The 19,039-nt window shown below is 35.1% G+C and overlaps 1 protein-coding gene across 3 annotated transcripts in view; it reads right to left on the reverse strand.

Moving 5' to 3' along the window:
• Positions 1 to 5,709: 5,709 nt before the first annotated feature.
• The window catches only part of LOC126756577 (lissencephaly-1 homolog), a 62,426-nt gene continuing 49,096 nt past the window's right edge, over positions 5,710 to 19,039 (reverse strand). For all 3 annotated transcript variants that reach the window (XM_050469763.1, XM_050469765.1, XM_050469764.1), the window contains exons 8-9: positions 18,026 to 18,221; positions 5,710 to 6,234 (exon numbers count right to left, since the gene is read on the reverse strand). In XM_050469763.1, the coding sequence (XP_050325720.1) occupies positions 6,161 to 6,234; positions 18,026 to 18,221 (270 nt within the window). In that variant the 3' untranslated portion in view covers positions 5,710 to 6,160. The remainder of the gene's footprint in view (positions 6,235 to 18,025; positions 18,222 to 19,039) is intronic.

The raw sequence follows: 19,039 nt of genomic DNA on the forward strand, positions 1-19,039 counted from the left end.
TTTTGGCGTCAAATCATGCGGCACCCAAACATCAAGCTTTTTTGTGTATCTAGCCTTCTGCAGATGGTTTAAAATGGTTTGGTGACTAACTCCCATCTTCTGGGCGATGTCACGAGATGCCACATGCCGGTCTAACTCGATGTTTTCCATGATTTGATCGGTATTCGTCGTCACAAGTCTTTCGTCGGCTGAATTATCCATGGTGTCGTTTTCACCCGCTCTGAATCGTCGAAATCATTCCTCCGCAGTTCGAAGTGATAGAGTACCATGCCCCAAAACACCATTAATGTCACGGAACGTTTCTCTAGCGGATTTGCCTTTAACGAAGAAAAACTTTAAAAAACTTCATTTGAGTCATTGCCTATTGTGAATGGTACAACTTTTTGAGAAGCATGCCAGCAATTGCAATTGCTGGAACATGATAATCACTGGAATCAAATTATGGACGATGCGATAGCTACTTCGCATGTCACTGAAGTTCGCACACTTTTCGCGAAGATCATTTCAACATATCAGCCTTCAAATCCTCGTCAATTATGGGCTACGAACAAAAATGACATTACCGATGACATTTTACATTGTATTCACTAAGAATTGGAAATGGGCAAATTTCGGGTGATACTTCCAGTGGTTTGATATCAATTCCACTGCCTTTTGTCAATTCACTTCAATGAAAAATTAACTTACCACGAATGTTTATCCGAACATTGGCCAAATTATCGTAACTACGATTGCTTGAGTGCACGCGCAATTTTAGCTGCCGAAAATACCGATGTTAATGACTCAAACTGAAAGATTCAGAGTCAAATTACGGGAGGTTTGCGCTCATACAAATCGACCGATTTCTTGACAATGAAGATCTTGATTTCTAAATTCGTTGTAGAGGCTTGGCATGCCGCAGCATTATTTGCGTTTCAAAGTTGGATGATTATTATTATATTTCACAATCTTCATGCGCCGAAACCGTGTAATGGCACCCGACTGATTGTGACGCTACTATCGAATACAAGGGGGTTGAATGTTTTATTTTACGAATTCCTTTAAGTTCTAACGATTTGCCATTTCAGTTCAAACCTATTCCGTTTCCAGTGAAAATTGCATATGAAATTATAAATTTAACTTTCTTTCCATTTCAAAACACATAATTTCACGCATACATATATATTAGGGTGCTTCAAAAATTTTTTTTGGAATTTTTTTCAACTCTTACCCCCCACAAGTGTTAGTGATTGACAAACAAAAAATCCTCCCTCAAGTCAGGCGCTGTAGCTTAACTCTAAGGGGTCGCTATTTTTTATTTAGATTCCCATACATTTAATATAGGATTTTTTGTTTTTTCATTTAAACTAAAATTTCACCAACTAATTTTCGTTTCTCAGAAATATCCATCACATATTCATAAAGATGGCTTTTCAAACTTTAAATATTCCCGCGACATATTATAATATAATAGTGCTTGATTTGTATGGAGGAAAGCTTATTGAAACATTAAATATTTTCCTAATATAATATTTATAAAAACAAGTTCTTAATAATAATTATGTGGCAGTGTGCCTCCTGGCCCCTCCTTGCCTTCGACCGTTCAACATCAGTTTCAGAATCGGTTTGTTAATTTTAAATCTTAATTTGTTATTTCATAAGAATATAATTAAATTGAGTGAAAAGGAGACTACAGGGGACGCAGTGGAGTCGAGGTTATGTGAAGGTACGTTACTATTGATTTGAGGGTTGCTTGTCACGTGTTTAAATTTACAATTTCGCGAAAAACATATTTTCCAAAAAAAATATAAACATAAAATAAATTTTAAATTAATTTCCATTGGGAGAAATGGGATCTCTACCCCCAGTACTCCACTGGTTCCAGAGGATCAAGACTGAAAATGCCTGCTGAATGTGCGCCTGCGTTGATAAATGAACATGTTTTTGTTGTAAGATTTACTGCATTTGACTATTTGATGCAAAATATTGTAGTTGTAGTCTTTGCTGGTGACATACATATTTACATGTATACGCAAAAATGTACTTATGTTGATTTGTTCGATGTCAACATCAGCAAGAATTGGGAACTTCTGTGCAGTAGAGTGCAAAATTAATTATTAATGGTAGGAATAATCCAACGACATAAGAGGGAACCATTATTGATGCAGTTTTCGCCATCTTAGCTATCATAATCCATTTTTAAATATTATAAATTTCTTTCAAATTTCTTAGTAACAAAAGGATAGTAAACTATTTTTCCAAGCCGAATTTAAGTTTATCTAGGATATTGGTAGCAAAGTTAACTTTTTTGAGCTTATCTTTTTTTCAAACCCAACCGTTTGTTTAGCAAGAAAAACAATTGCTATGTATTCCCCGAATTTCTATGTAAAAAATTATGGTCGGAGGTACATACATACGTAGTTTGTCATGAACGTGAAAAGATGGTTCGCATAAGTTGAAACCATTGATATTTGTCAATGCTCAGGACATAGGTTCGTTCAAAGTCGTGATGCGACGGAACTAGTTCACGGATCAAAAAACATTTTACCAACATATTCTAGACAATTTAAGCCTTCGATTTGTACAATAAAAAAAAATAAATTTTTTAAAGAAATTTTAAAAGAGGGCCCCCTAATGGAAGCATACAAAATCTTTAGTTTATTTTTCAAGTATCACACCCAGTTTCAAGTGTTGTCGATACTGGAAAAATAGTGAAATAAGTGAACCTGATTGTTCGAGGAATGGATTATAACACTGTAGAAATTTAAAAGGTCATAAAAAAAACTGACACATACGAACGCCAAACCCTTTGAGGGTTTTACTATACTGACCTAGTACCATCACCCTGACTTGGAATTTCTCACCCCCAGATTAGCTGTTGTACTGTGTAATTGAAGCAAAAATTATACTAAATAATCCTTAATTGATTTTATGAATTTTAGCCAATACCACATACTAATTAAAAGCTCCCTGGGTTTGAATAAGGTAATTCACATACCATGTTCGAAAATTTTATTAGATATAGAGGATAGATCAAGTTTTCATCCGATTTTAGGCTTGATCAGTTTCGGTACAATTTAGAAAAGATTGGGTCATAATTTGGCATACTTCAAAGCATTATTTAAGCAAAATTGTATTCCGTTATTTTAATTGGTGTTTTATTTACTTTTTGGAATGTGAAAGTATCAGATGGAATTTCATATTATGTTATATAGGAAGTAGGCGTGGTTGTGCCAGGATTTCTCTCATTCTTGCATGGAATGTTATGTACTAATTTTGGTTGATATGTGTCAAGTAGGTCGCAAGATATAGATTTTCCCGTAAATGTGAGCGGTGTCACGCCTACTTTCCGAATTTGACACCGGCTCTCTCTTTACGAATAGCTTCTCGCAAACGACGCATAACACTCAAATAGTATTTCCTTTTGACAGTTTGGTCGGTAAGAAAGAATTCGGATAGCACTACACTTCGATAATCGAAGAAAACTGTAAACATACAGCCCTATTCTGCATTTCGATTACGTTCCCGCTCTACGCTCCGTCTGAAACGAAAATAGGTATTCTGAGTTACGATTGGATTGAAAGAGGAAGAGGAAGAGCTGTAGCTCTTTCGAAGTCAGCTGTTTGCCTTGAAACGTGTGAAAATGAAACATAACAAAGCAAAAATACACAAATTATTGTTGGTTTATTAAAATAAAGAAATTATATCGCGTTTTTTTTTAAACACTAACATGGAATCAGTAGCGGCAGCGATATTACTTGAGGAGGAGAGCAATGCATTATTCAAAATATGCCCTACATTATTCTATTAAATAAAAACAATTGCATTCAGTGCATTTTACAGCTCCTATATTAGAAAAGTAAATGCTTTTATTTCATTTCACAGCTCGTTATATAAATGAATAATAGTAAAATAAATAAAAGGCTAACAATTAAAAAAATACTACTTTGAATCCGGCTTATAATTTGGATCTAATCTTAGCATTTGCATTTTTATTTCTACTTTTTCCTTCACCAGCTCTTTCTTAATTCTGTTGTGTCGCTTCTGTTCTTCAAGTTGCTTCACTGCAGTCTCCGCCAAAGTTTCTAGAGAACGATTCATGTGCCGTAAATATGAAGTAACTTCTTCCATTTTACCAAAGGCAGCTTCATTGAATTTTTTCGTCTCTGCATAAAATTCTTTTTGATTTGTATCTGTTGCTTAAGTAATGAAGAAGTGCTCTGATTGTCTGCTCTCGCCTCTTTATTTTGGCTTCTAGCTCTACTGGTTGAAGGGATATCATCCCTTTCCAAACCCGTCAAAGCTATCACCTTTTCATGAAGTGGGCTTATGCGTTGTAAACGACAAGAACCTCCACCGGTGCTCATCCTTTCTTTTTTGTTATGCGATAATTTTCGCTTCATGTAGCATTTTCAGTCAATCCAGACCTGCACGAAAACGTTAAATTTAACTTAATTTTTTAAAATTAATTGTAGGTAATACCCTACCTCCATGTATTGGAATCTTTTGTTGGTGGGCCAAGTGCATTTAAATTCCTTGCAACCTCCTCCCAAAACTCCTGTGCTTCTTCCTTCGGTCGCTTTTGGAAGCCCTGCGCAATATCTCTTTTCGTGGCCATCATATCACACAATTTTTCTTATTGCTCTGCCGTTGTTACTTTTGACCTGCAAACATATCAAAAAATATAATTTAAGCACAAACAACCAAGGACACCACCATTATGTCTTTTACAACTATAATCATAAAGTTTTACTTACATATTTGAGGAAATTATTTTATCCAAGTGCACGAAAATGAATATATAACGGCTTTCCGCCGACAAAACTTCAACGTACAAAAACGTAATTACGATCGCAATGCAGAATACATAGAATTGGAATTTTCGAAGTTGAATCGAAACGCAGAATACCAAAGTTGCCAATCGGAGAAAATTTCGATTCGAGTAGAAATGCAGAATAGGGCTGATAACCTTGATTTTTTACCTGCTTTGATGTGGGGTTTTGGTTTAGGCTCACCTTTGCCACGATATTCCGACTTCACCACGATATTCCATGGATAAATTTGCCACGATATTCGGCCGATTGATCATCTGTTTCGTGTTCGTGTTGCAGATTAGTTGATGTTGATGACCGTCCTGGACGTGATTCGTCGTTAACGCCTTCTCGACCCTCTTCGAATAATTTGTATCAATCCAAAACACTTGCTCGCGACAAGCAATTATCACCGAAGGCCTTTTCTAACATTATGAACGTTTCGGCAACAGAAATTGATTCCAATGACAAAATTTAATGGAACTTCTTTGCTGAATAATTTCACACATCGTAAAAATCGCCGTAATAACACTAATTTATTTTGCTGTGACATTTGGCACAGATGTCAGTGACAGTCATATCATCCTACAAGAAAAATATTTCGACGAATGGGTGTTTACGCGAAATGTTAATTAAAAAGTCTTACTATGTATACTATTTATTTATACTATTATGTTATATATACTATAACGATATAATTACAAAATAAAAAACAAGTATAATTTCTAAATAAAAAAATCATGATTTTCTTCTAAACCGATTGATGTGGACTGCCACCATTAATCGGAAACAAGTAATTTAGTTACAATTTACAGTGAAATATTCAGTGAATAACAATAGGAATCAGCTACATTACTGCGAGATTAGAATTTTATTTTTAGCGTAATTCGAAACCAACTTTCAAATAAATTAAAAAGTATTAATATTTCGATGTTATGTTTTATTATATATTTGAACAATCAACGACAGTATTAGCAATATATCTCCAAATATTAATCCAACCATGTTTTATTTAGCTGAAAACTAAAGTATGTATGATTAAAAAAGACGTAAAAGCATATATTGAATAGAACTGTTTATATATAAGAATCTATTTATATTTACCGACTGTAAGCTTTGTTATTTACTTTTATTATAATATTACATTAATATACTTGCTCTTTAAATTTTTCATCAGTTGCTCTAGTTCTTGCTTTAAAATAAATAATATTTTAATAAGATTTTCGTTATACTATAATCATTACTAAATAAATATATTATATCGTATTGAATTACATATGTATGATAATCTATTTTATATAATTTTACTTCTGAAATTCAAATGATGTCGCCTGGTTATAGGTAAAAGTAAACGTAATCCGTCAATGCAATTAACGGCATTCCCAAACCTTTACGGTCTGATCTACGCTTCCGGAAATAACATAGGGATGAGTTTTATGGAAATCTGAAAGAAATGAAAAGTTTTGGAATATATTTTCTTAGTAATGGTTTAATTTTTTTTTATAAATAATATACACATACTACATACATATTATTAATATATTATCAAAGTCATATAGCTAGCGTAATTTACTTTTGCGTTTCTGATCAAATGGAATATATCCAAATCAGATTTTCAGAATTTAATGAGGGAGATTTATCATGACCTTAAAACTCATGTAAAAGCATCAAATGCATTTAACACAGAAAGCAATTACTTAATTGCCTAATTCGCACTGGTTTACTAATACTCCTGGAGTGGGCGCGGTGAATGGGATGCTAAAAACAGCATAAGTAGTCTTTCAAATTTAGGCCATTAACATAACACATTTTGTAATAAAGTTATTTAATATTCATATTTTATATGATTTTTATTACCTTTTGATTTCAAGCTTTCAAAATATATTAATATGATTAGCACGCACAATTTCTTTGGTATTTCCAAATTTCTGTGAGGTATTCAGCATAGAATATTCTCCAACTCTTTACGCCTTTACAGAATACTCCATACTAAACTATTTCATCCGCTGAATGGTGATCACTTTGAAACTTTGGAATACAATTTTTTGGAGCTAGTTTGTTTAGTAGACCTTGGGGTTTTACTAGTAAAACTTTTTCAAAAATGAAAACTGTTTTGTCTATCATCGCCGTTAACCGACAGTCACTTGTATCTGTTGAGCCAAATTTCTCATAAGTCCAGTTGCCCGACGATAAGTGTTCTTGGGGAGATCATCTCGGAAGTCTTGATATTGATCTAGTGGATATATCCATTTCGTTTTTTCTAATCCTCGAAACAGTTGTTAGCAATTCACGTTTAATGTCTTCAATTAACTCAAAAGGGGTTCCCCGGAGCGATCGTTTAAATTTGCTGAATAGCCAGAAGTCACCTGGAGATAAATGAGGCGAAAATGGTGGTAATTTCGGCCTCTGTTTACGTATAGCTTTGCGCAAACGACGCATAACATTCAAATAATATTCCTTGTTGACAGTTTGACCGGTCGGAAGAAATTTGGAGTACAACACACCACGATAATCGAAGAAAACTTTCAACATAACCTTGATTTTTGATCTGCTTTGACGTGGTTTTTTCGGTTTCGGCTCGCCTTTGCCACGATATTCGGTCGATTGATTGTCTGTTTCTGGGTCGTAAGCGTAGATCCAAGACTCATCGCCAGTAATATGCCCCTATTGCGGATTTCAACCCGACTTGGTCGAATTGAAGTTAAGGCAACTCAACTTCAGATCAACCAAACTCTTTTTCGGTATTGCGAACTTCAACTAAGTTCAGTCGAAGTATGATTGGCGTTGCCAACCTAAGGAAGGGAAATTTGACAGATTGTGAAACAGCTAAAATTTTGTAAACGACATATTTAAACAATTGAATTCAGTTGTCGCTCGCGAAAAAGTGAGTAAACATATATAATAAACAATAAATAAATAATGGTAAGTTTGATTTATATTACAATGACGAAAATACTGGGGGCAAAATTGATGTGCTACGTATACGAAAAAGCCTTCGTGATCACTCAAATCCATTGGAGCTTCCAAATGCAAAGTAAGCCATAGTTTTTTCACAATTGAGTTGCTTTTTAATAATATTTGTTGCAGATTCATAAGTTATTTTCGATTAAATAACGTCTGCGAGGAACGGCCATACCTCCTATATTAAAATTATGCGCAACTCTGCGTTTCCTTGCTGACGGTGGTTATCAAAAATGCAGTGGAAATGATTTTAACATTGGGTTGGCGCAACCTATGATATCTTTAGTAATTAAAGAGGTTATAAATATAATTTAACAACGTACATATATGTGCCCAATGGATAAAAATTCAAATGACTGAGGAGGAGCAAAACGCTTCAAAAGTTTCATTTTATTCAAAAAGTGCTTTCCCGGGAGTACATAGTTGGTTGCATCGACGGAACTCATGTTCGCATAATTTCACCAAGAAAAGAAGTGCAACATCTTTATCTTAACAGAAAGGGCTACTACAGTTTAAACGTGATGATGTATGTATAAAATCTGAATTATATTAGAAACAAAATGGTATAATTTCTTAAAATTTTAGCTTTGTGATTATAAAATGTCTATTCGGTATGTGGATGCTAGGCATGCAGGCGCAAATCATGACTCTTTTGTTTTCAATGTTAGCGATTTGAAAGTGCATTTACAGAACATACAGAATAACACTTGGATCTTGGGTAAGACTTTATCGTATTTATTGCTAAATAAGTGGAGTAATGTAATTTCTTAGGCGACGCTGGCTATCCTCTGCACAAATATTTAATGACGCCTTATCGCATGGCGGAAGCGTCTTCACCCCAAGCATGCTACAATACAGTACACTCAAAGGTCCGGAATATTGTAGAGCGGACAATTGGTGTACTCAAGAGTAGATTTCGATGTCTTTTATCTGTACGAGGTTTACATTACACTCCTGAAAAGGCTACGCAAATTGTGAATGCTTGCTGCGCATTGCACAATATTTGCCAACACTTTTAAGTGGAATCTCCGGAAGAAATACCATCTACTTCAAATACTACAATGACCAATGATGTTTTGGACATAGAAAGAGAAGAAGAGGATACGGCTCGAATAATTCGCAATAATATTATGACTTCCCTCTAAATAATTAAAATATTAAATTTCATTTATTATTTCTAATGGGCTATTTATTCAGGCATATATTTAAATTTTATTTAAATAAATTCATTAAATAACAATGTAACCCTTCATGTAAACTTAAACTATGGTACAAAAATATAAAATATCACTTCATTCCAGAATAATTAAAAATAAAATAAAATAAATATTACTTTGTGTCTTAAATAACCAAAAGAAAAAAAACCTTTGCGAAGATTTTAATTTAGCAATTTTGAGGCGCTGCACCTCAAATTGAATTTATTGTTTCCAAATTGTGGCTTTCCTCTTCCTACTTCTGGAAACTTCTCCATTAACTCCACCAATTTTTCGAATTGCTTTTTTGTTGCAACTTTATTTTTTCTAAAAATTTATAAAAAATATTAATTAAAATTAATTTAACATTAATTAAAATAGTTATTTTACCCGTCCTCCATTTTTCTTTAATATTTTTTTTTATTTCACTGCACGAATGTTGAACTTCAACTTCTATTAAGCAGTTGAAGTTTATTTATATACTAGTCAACCCCACTTGTACAGAGTTGAAAACCGCAATACCAAAAAAAGTTGAAGTTCGATCATACTTCAACCGCAATTTTTTTTGACGGATTGGGTTGAAGTTGGCAATACCGAATTTTTAAACTTCGACTGAAATGCAGTTGGGTTGAAAACCGCAATAGGGGCAATAATACATTTCCTAGTAGTCGAAAAGCATTGTTTCACAGGCGTCAATATTTCGAAAAGATTGATCCCACGATGCCAGTAAGATCTCTGACTGTTAATCGTCAATTCTCAAGCATCATTTTTTTTTATTTTATTGACGTGCTGATCATCCATTTATGTTAATGGTGACGTTGTTCGTTTCAACGCGTTCTCGAAAATTTTTTTAAAAATTTGTACCATTCAAAAATACTTTCTACCGACAAACAACTATTACCGAAGGCCTTTTGCAAAACTTCTTTGTTGAATAACTTCATTAATCGTAAAAATCGCCGACTGAACTTTATGTACTACAGAAAGACAAGCGCCTACTAAACACTAATGATTGTTTTGATGTTTTGGGCATTTGGCACAGATCTTAGGTCGTGTTCTTTCTTAATTTCTAAAAGGTAAATCTGGCACATGATACTTTTTGCGTCTTTGAATTTCTTGACTATCAGCTAATAAACATACTGCAAGAGCATTACTGCGATTGCTGAGTTTATAATTTAGGTATTTATCAGATACCTTACTATCTTCTTGTTACGTAGCGAATTTGAATATATTTATTTATATATTTTCATTTGCTACAAACCACGGCGCATTTAGAATCATGACTGGTAGCGTTGAAGGATTTATATATTTGATTTGGAAGCCGTGACCCACAACATACATATGTCCGCACTCAAACTAAGTTCAGACTTCGCACCAAGAAGGCAATACATTTTGCTTTTCTTAAACTTAGGTTGCTGCCGCTTTTGTGTTACTAAGTGCTTTTATTTCTTACTCAACTTCTGATTGATATACTATGTATATTTATGGAAAGCCCATTTGACAGGTCACATCTAGAAATCTCATAACTTCTTCTTTATCTGTAGGACTATTGATTGGAAGCAAATTTCGTGAGCTTTACTTGTGTCAGATTTACACCACGACCCATTGGTGCTGCTTATAGCACATTTCTTCGTCTTGGATGTTTTAAATAATTCGTTGTTTGTAATAAACTGAGCTCGTTTTTTTTCAACTTCAAGATTTTTGAGAAATTCCGAGTCTGTCTTATAATCCCTTCTGCCATACTTCTTCGGATCGTCTATCGGCCAGCTACCGCTACCATTTACAAGCTATGATGCAGCAACGCAACTGTGTTCGGAGATATTCCTTTGCAAAACATACGATCGCTGAACAACAATACTAATTTCCTACATATCGACTCAAACATAGGATAAGATAGCAGAAAACATTCATTCACAGCATCCTGGCTAAGAGCTAATACACTTCTGTTATGTTTATTACATGAAACTCAAAATTAAAAAAAGAATTATGAACATTAGGTGAAGAAAATTTAATCAATCACTGTTTTCCACAATACTTCAAGAAAAATGCCAAGTTGTGCCAGAACTAGGTCAGCAAACAAGTGGGGCGATAACCGTTCAAAAAGAATTGACCTACTTTCTTCTTCTTTACTGGCGTAGACACCGCTTACGCGATTATAGCCGAGTTAACAACAGCGCGCCAGTCGTTTGTTCTTTTCGCTACGTGGGGCTAAATGAAGCGAAGCCAGGTCCTTCTCCACCTGGTCCTTCCAACGAAGGTCTTCCTCTTCCTCTGCTTCCCCCAGCGGGTACTGCGTCGAATATTTTCAGAGCTGGAGCGTTTCCGTCCATTCGTACGGCAAGACCTATCCAGCGCAGACGCTGTCTTTTGATTCGCTGAACTATGTTAATGTCGTCGTATAACTCATACAGGTCATCGTTCCATCGAATGCGATATTCGCCGTGGTCAACGCGCAAAGGACCATAAATCTTTCGCAGAACCTTTCTCTCGCAAACTCGCAACGTCGACTCATCAGTTGTCGTCATCGTCCATGACTCTGCACCATATAGAAGGACGGGGGTAATGAGTGACTTATAAAGTGTTGTTTTTGTTCGTCGAAAGAGACTTTACTTCTCAATTGCCTACTCAGTCCGAAGATGTGTGTGTTCTCTTTTCACGGGTCTTTTCCAGGATTTGGCGCAAGGTGAATATCTGGTCAGTTGTTGATTTTCCAGGCCTAAAGCCAAACTGATAAGGTCCAATCAGTTTGCTGACGGTGAGCTTTAGTCTTTCACACAATACGATCGATAGAACCTTATACGCGATATTGAGGAGGCTTATCCCAGGGTAGTTGGCGCAGATTGTGGGGTCTCCCTTTTTGTGGATTGGGCAGAAACATTTTTAACTAAAGTATTATATAAAGAAATTTAATTTTGTAAAATCAGTCTATATTATGTAATGTCCGGGTCTAGCAAAAAAAAAAAAAATAAAAACGTATTTTTATATAATTTACACAACCATTTGTTTGCCAGTTGTCTTTCAAGAAATCAGAAAACCGCCGGAGATGTATCAATCTTCACTACGATAATGCCAGCTTTCACACATTGACAGAAACAATTCCATTTTTGAGCAATAAAAAAACGATTTTATGAGTCATCAACCGTATATTTCTGACTTGGCACCGAATGACTTTTTTACTCCCGCATGTAAAGATAAACTAAGAGATCGTCGTTTCTCGACACCTGAAGAGATGGTTAATGAGTTTAGAAATACCTTAGTCAGAGTGGCAAAAGTGCTTCGACAATTGGTTCAAACGCACGCAAAAGAGTATATACTTGTGGCCAGGCAAAGCTTACCATTCAAAATTTTGAAGTGTTGTGCATATTTGACAACACTTTATAGCGGTACTTTTTGCGCTATAGAAATTTTTTATTTAGAAATAAGTTAATGACATATTATTTATCAAAAATATTAAAAATTAAAAACAAAAAAACAGCTATAGACAATATCATTTGAAAGTTAGTGAGCTTTACAAAATGAGCTCAAAATATAACAGACTGACATGCGATGAAAAATTATATTTTTTTTATTTCTTTAATTTAATTTCAATTACACTATAATCAAACAGTATTTTTCCCTTTCTGTCTTATATTTTAAAATTAATAAATTTAATAAGCCGAATTGTGCATGTTTTGATGTCAATACCAAACAAATATTAAGGGATGTTGTATATTTTGTTGAACAGAAACTGAAAGATATTATATGACTAAAGCTTTGAAAAAATCCTATATGGTGGATTTGCTTCCGCCGTTTTCCAATAGATGTCTCTAGGGTCAAGCACTGGTCGATTAAATCGTTTTATATCGATCTTGGACATTTTTGTCAACATTAACCCAACAAAATATTTGTAGAGATCTCTTTGCATCCCAAACTTATTGTCAACTGAAAATGTCACTTTTTGAGCCGAATTCTCGACATTTGTGGAAAATTTTGCTTTTCTTTTTTAATTGCAAGAAAAGTGCGGCTGAGGCTGTCCTAAGTGAAAGAACATGTCGCGAAAGGTTTCAACGTTTTAAGAATGGTGATTATGAAGTCGAAAACCGGCATGGTGGTGGAAGGGAGAATATTTTCGAAGATGCTGAATTGGAAGCATTACTTGACCAAGATGCGTTTCAAACCCAAGAGGAATTGGCCGAATCGTTGCAAGTGACACAGCAAGCCATATCAAAACGCCTCAAAGCCATGGGGATGATTAAGAAACAAGGAAACTGGGTTCCTTACGACTTGAAACCAAGAGATGTCGAACGGCGCTTCTTTGCATGTGAACAGCTGCTTCAAAGGCACAACCGAAAGGGATTTTTAAATCGTAAATTGTAACTGGCGGCGAAAAATGGGTCCACTACGATAATCCTAAGCGAAGAAAGTCATGGGGAAAGCCTGTTCATGCCTCCACGTCGACGGCAAAACCGAACATTTACGGCGCCAAGGTCATTTCTGCATTTGGTGGGACCAGCAGATAGATTTCATTTTTTGGGGGAGATTAATATTTTAAGTTACTGTAAACAACACAAATAGCGCTCGTATGTCAAAACGTTCTGAGTACGTATGACCTCGTACATACAAAACTTTACGATAAAGTTGGGAATGTCCAGATTGCAACCTAAGGATTGCCGTAATAAAAAGCGTAGATATTGTCGTTTTATTATTAAAACCTTCTTCAATAGTGAAAATTTGTTCATCAGTAAAAAGGATACTTTTTTGCGTTCCCGAACACTTTTTTTATATCTGAAATGGTTTGATCCTCGTGAGGACGACCACTTCTTTTTTGTCATCAACGTTTGGAAAAATTATCAATAGTGCGGTAAACAAAATTTTGTAAGATATTAAGCATAATAAGCATAATTCAATCACAATCACCTCACTATAATTTTTATTAGCTTTCCACTGAGAGTTAAATTCAGTTATGTACAGTTATGTACATCCGAACATTTCATTGGCTTTTTTTAGTTGTTTCAAATTACAAATTTGTATTTGAATATTTTAGAAATTGTCTTATATATGTATGTATGTGTGTCAATATTTCGTTTGTAAAAATCAAACATTGGACCAAATGAAAAAAGGCAAGACGCACCATCATGGACCAATAAGAATTCAGCAAGCTTACGATATTTTTTGTAAGTATTACGTATTACAACGTCAACAAATCGTTTATAACTTTGCATCGCGCTCTTTTTCTGTACGCATGGCAAACCAAATTTGTTCCCTCCTCGTAAATTGAAGTGATGATTTCAATAAAATTGAACTAAAAGCCAAAAATTCAAACTAGCTCTGAAAATCTACCCTCTCCTCACTACCATTTTTCTGATGTTCCTATCAAAAAGGAGAATTGGCAATATGGCCTATTGTCGACCTAAAATATTAATTTAATCTTTAAGTTCTACTAGTTCTAAGCACAATCCATATAGTGCTTTTATATGTTTACTTTATATATAATTTCACAAATTTTAGATTTAGCACATTTTATCTCAATACGACGCTATGAAAATGCAGCCCTATCGGTAATCGCAATACTTCAAAAGCAGCATAAAGCATTACAAAAAGGACAAACAACATTGTCGATTGAAATAAATTTTGTCAATTCCGCGACGATGCGCAAAATTCAGCATCAATATGTATGCGAGCTCGTATGTACCGGTGCAAGCAGTGAAATAGTAATGGGTATTAACACCTTGAATCCTTTTCAATTGTTAATAATTTTAAATACAATAGTTTTGGTTCTGGTTACATTGCAAATGTAAAACTCCCTTTACGTATTTTTGAAGTTTTGTCCATGCGTATATTTAGTAGTTCATAGCATTACCTTAATTTTTAGTCACAACTATAAAACGTCTCTTCGTAGACCACACAGGTGTTTCACACCTGTTCGGAGATATAGTTCGTCATGCACCCTGAATTACGGACCACACCTCATTGTGGTTTTTGGACTTATCCTTCCCAGCACATTTTTTTATATACCATAAACCCAAAGGTTTTCAACGCGATTGAGGTCAGGAAATCGAGCTGGCTGCTCCATAAACTCAATTCCATTGATCCGAAAGCATTCCTGTGCCAGCCTACTGTTGATTTTTGGATCATTGCCCTAGTAAAACCCCAATTTAATGGCATGTTATCTTCTGCAAATGGTAGCATAACATTTTGCAGTATATTGGCATATGCGTGCTGATTCATGATGCCATCAATTCGGTGGATCGGATCAACGCCTCACGGCATTGTGGTCGAGCACGACGAATGACGATTAATGCTTCATAACACCAAGGTAAAACACAGCATTAATCGTTTGGCCAGGTGGGACGAACTCTCGGTGTACAATACCCTTGGAATCGTAAAAACAAATCAACATTGTCTTTATTTTTGACTTCTGAAGACGACCGACTTCTGATCGTCACAGAGGTCCTCGCGACCTTCTTGGAATCGCTTAAACCACACATGCACATCAATTGAAATGTTTCAGTAAACGTTTTTCCAAGTTTAAAACAAAATTTAATATTTGCTCTTTGTTCAAAATGCATTTTACGACCGATGACCAAAAGCTGCTGTCACTTTTTGATCGATAACATCGATTGTAGTTATCCAATTGTCTTAAAATTTTTACGAAATGTCAGCAAGAGATCAAACTTTTTATTTCATATACCCACCAACAGGTGGCGCCACCAGAAACAGTTATATTTAAAAAGTTCTGTTTCTTTTGCGACAGACCTTGTATTTCGTTGCTCGCTGTGAAGTACAAAACTTGCAATGTTATCTACTCTAAGGAATAACGGTATTGAATTACCATTTTGAAATTGAGTGAAATAGGTAATTTCCACATTGTAATTAAATTCCCGGGAAAATGATATTTCAAAAAAAAAAAATGTATTTTGATAAATTAGCAGGAACCAAATTTTGTGTGCAAAATCGTTGGAAAATCTTGCGGTGATTCAGTTTCATGAAAACTACAAGCACATGAATGGAAGAAAGCTTTCAAAGACGGTCGAGAGATCGCTGAAGACATGTCTCGTTCTGGACGACTGTATGGAGGCCGAAACCTTTTCAACTGAGGTTATTGTCCATATAGCAGAACGAGAATGACGAGCGACATATAGAGTTTGGTCTTTGCTCGTCGAGAGAGGATTTTACTTCTCAATTGCCTACTCAGTCCGAAGCAGCACCTGATGACAAGAGTTATTCTGTGTTGTTGTCGAACGGTTTTGATCCCGACGGAGCTTTTGATATTGCTCAGTTTACACGGTCGTATTAGTTTTGCGGTAATACCAAATTCAAACATAGCGGCATAGAGGCACCTCCTTTTCGTGCTGTCAAAAACAGCTTTAAAATCGACAAAGAGGTGGTGTGTGTCGTTCCTATTTTCACGGGTGTTTTCCAAGATTTGGAGCTTGGTGAATATCTGGTCAGTTTGTGTGGCCTAAAGCCACACTGATAAGGTCCAAACAGTTTGTTGACGGTGGGTTTTAATCTTTCACGCAGTACGCTCGATAGAATCTCATACTATGTGATGTCGAAGTGGCTTATTTCACCATAGTTGGCGTAGATTGTGGGATATCTCTTTTTGTGGATTGGGCAGTGCACACTTGAATTCCAATCGTCGTGCATGCTTGCGTTTGTTGCATATTCAACAAGGAAGCTGATGCATACTCCTTATCAGTTCTACGCCGCCGTGATTGAATAGCTCGGATAGCAATCCATGGCCCTCGCCGCTTTGTTGTTCTTCAGACGGGTATTTGCTATTCGAACTTCTTCATGGTCGGGCTTGGAACGCCTGCTTCATCGTCATCGATTGAGGAAAAGGGTTCGCCACATTCTTAGAAGTGTTCCCTCCCTAATTTTAGGCTGCTCTGGGCATCAGTCACTAGATCACCTTTGGGGGTTCTACAAGAGTATGCTCCGTGAACTGCTTTTTACCTATTTTTGCTAGGGCTAAGGCAAGTTTTCATCCGTGTTTATCCATTTTATGCACAAAGATACATTGTTGAAAAACACTGACATTCAATTTCATTCAGACAACTTATATAATGTCCAATATTCGAAGTATATAAAGGCCGCCGCAAGTTCAAAAAATCATATCAGGTGCATATGCTGACCAAGAGAATTATTGATTCAGCCCAGTTTTGGTGCACGGGCATATTCTATCTGTGTTTCTATAATATACAGATTGGCCGATATTTGCGATAAAAAGTTGGTAATAAGAACTGAGTTCCATAAATTCGTTCCGGGCGGCTTGAACAGTTTTGGTCTGATTTGGATAATTTTCAAAGGCAGTTTCGTGCAAAGTCTTATCACGATTCATTTGTGCTTAATTTGCTATTGCTATAAAAGTAGCTGGAACTGTTAAACGTTTTTAACTGAATAATTTACGTAAATTGATTTAAAAAAAATGTTCCTATTTAAAGTGTGCCAACGCACAAAGATTAGTACTTTCGCAACGAACAAACACATTAATTCAATTTTAATAAATTTAACTAATTAAAATGTAACGAACGTACTAATTGTTTTTCATTTCTTTATGTTTCATTTTACTCATATAAAAAATTTAAGCAAAACTGTCAAATACTTTTCAAACGCTTCTCAAATATGTAAACACAGGGTTGTTATATTAATTAGTGGTAATAAATTCGATATTGGCAAAATGCTTATTATATTTGTATGAGTCCTCAGTTGAGATTGGTCCGGGTCAAATTTAACTGGATTATATATTTGTGTAACCTGAACGGTTTATAACATTCAGAAGGAAACGGCGGAAATCCTATAGTGACTTGTATTACATGTGACCTGGTCTACGAAAAGGGAGCTAACGTGCGAAAACTAGTTTTCTGGGAAACAGCTGTTAAAAATAAACAACTCGTTTCGTCAGCTAAATCAACTAAAAAGTGAAAATTGATTTTTTTGACACCTGAGCCCCCTTTCCGTAGACCAGGTCACATATACATATGTATGTATACAAATAATTAGCGAATTGAATTGATTAAAACATTTCCGTTGCTATAAAAAATGTTCATGTGCAAACAAACTTTTTGGTTTTGGTTGTTTAATGATTTTTTTACATCTTACCAATTGAAGTGCAAAAATGCTGATGTGCATACAGCGTTTTCATACATCGCTTGTTGCGTAAATCCCAAACTCTAATGGTTTTGTCATCACTTGCTGATATAAGATATTTACCGCCTGGATGAAATGATAACCCTCTGACCCAATTGTCATGGCCATTCAGAGTGAACAAACATACACCAACACTAACGTCCCAAATCTGTAATGAAAATTAAAAAAAGATAAAATACATACATATATAATGTTACGGAGCAATAACAGAAAAATATTTATTTCGTACATAGTTTCCAATTGAAATTATTTTTAAATGTAGGCAGATAAAACTGAATGAATTTAAATGTAGAGTTAACTACTAAAAATGGAAATTGTGTCAATAATGGATTACGTTTGGTATCATGTTTACTTGTAAAGGGTGATCCATTTCGAGGTTCTCTACTTTTTAAAATAAAAAATACTCAAACTTCAAATTTAATGGGGAATGTTTATTATCAGTCGAAAGAACATTCTTTTGGCATTTATTTTTTGAAGATTATCTTTTTAAAATGTTGGTCGCGGTTACGTCTCAGATGGCACCGCCGTTGAGTCCCATTTTCAATGACTCGTTCGAGCATTTCAACTGATAACTGGCGAATGACACGCGTTATGTTTTTCTCTCCAAGGCCTGAATCGAAGCGGGATTGTCCGCATAGACTTTCGACTTTACATATTCCTACAGAAGTTTAAACGTGTGATATCACACGATCTTTTTGCCAATCGACTGGCCTAAAAAGGTAAAATTACCTGTTTACTGAAGTGTTCTCTTAATAAATATTGATTTTTAATTTTTTTTTTGAGTTTATCATTCATTGCAACTAGTTTAAATAAAAGAAACGATTAACAAGCAATTTGAATATGATTTAAACGTATAATTACAAAATTACAAAACTACTATGAGATTATTGGCTAATTTGAAAGATCGCTGGGTTTGAGGCGTTTGGTGTCTTGGTGGTCCATCTCTAGAAGTTAACATGGCTACTT

Source organism: Bactrocera neohumeralis, chromosome 4 (genome assembly GCF_024586455.1).
Source record: "Bactrocera neohumeralis isolate Rockhampton chromosome 4, APGP_CSIRO_Bneo_wtdbg2-racon-allhic-juicebox.fasta_v2, whole genome shotgun sequence".
NCBI classification, from domain to species: Eukaryota; Metazoa; Arthropoda; class Insecta; order Diptera; family Tephritidae; genus Bactrocera; species Bactrocera neohumeralis.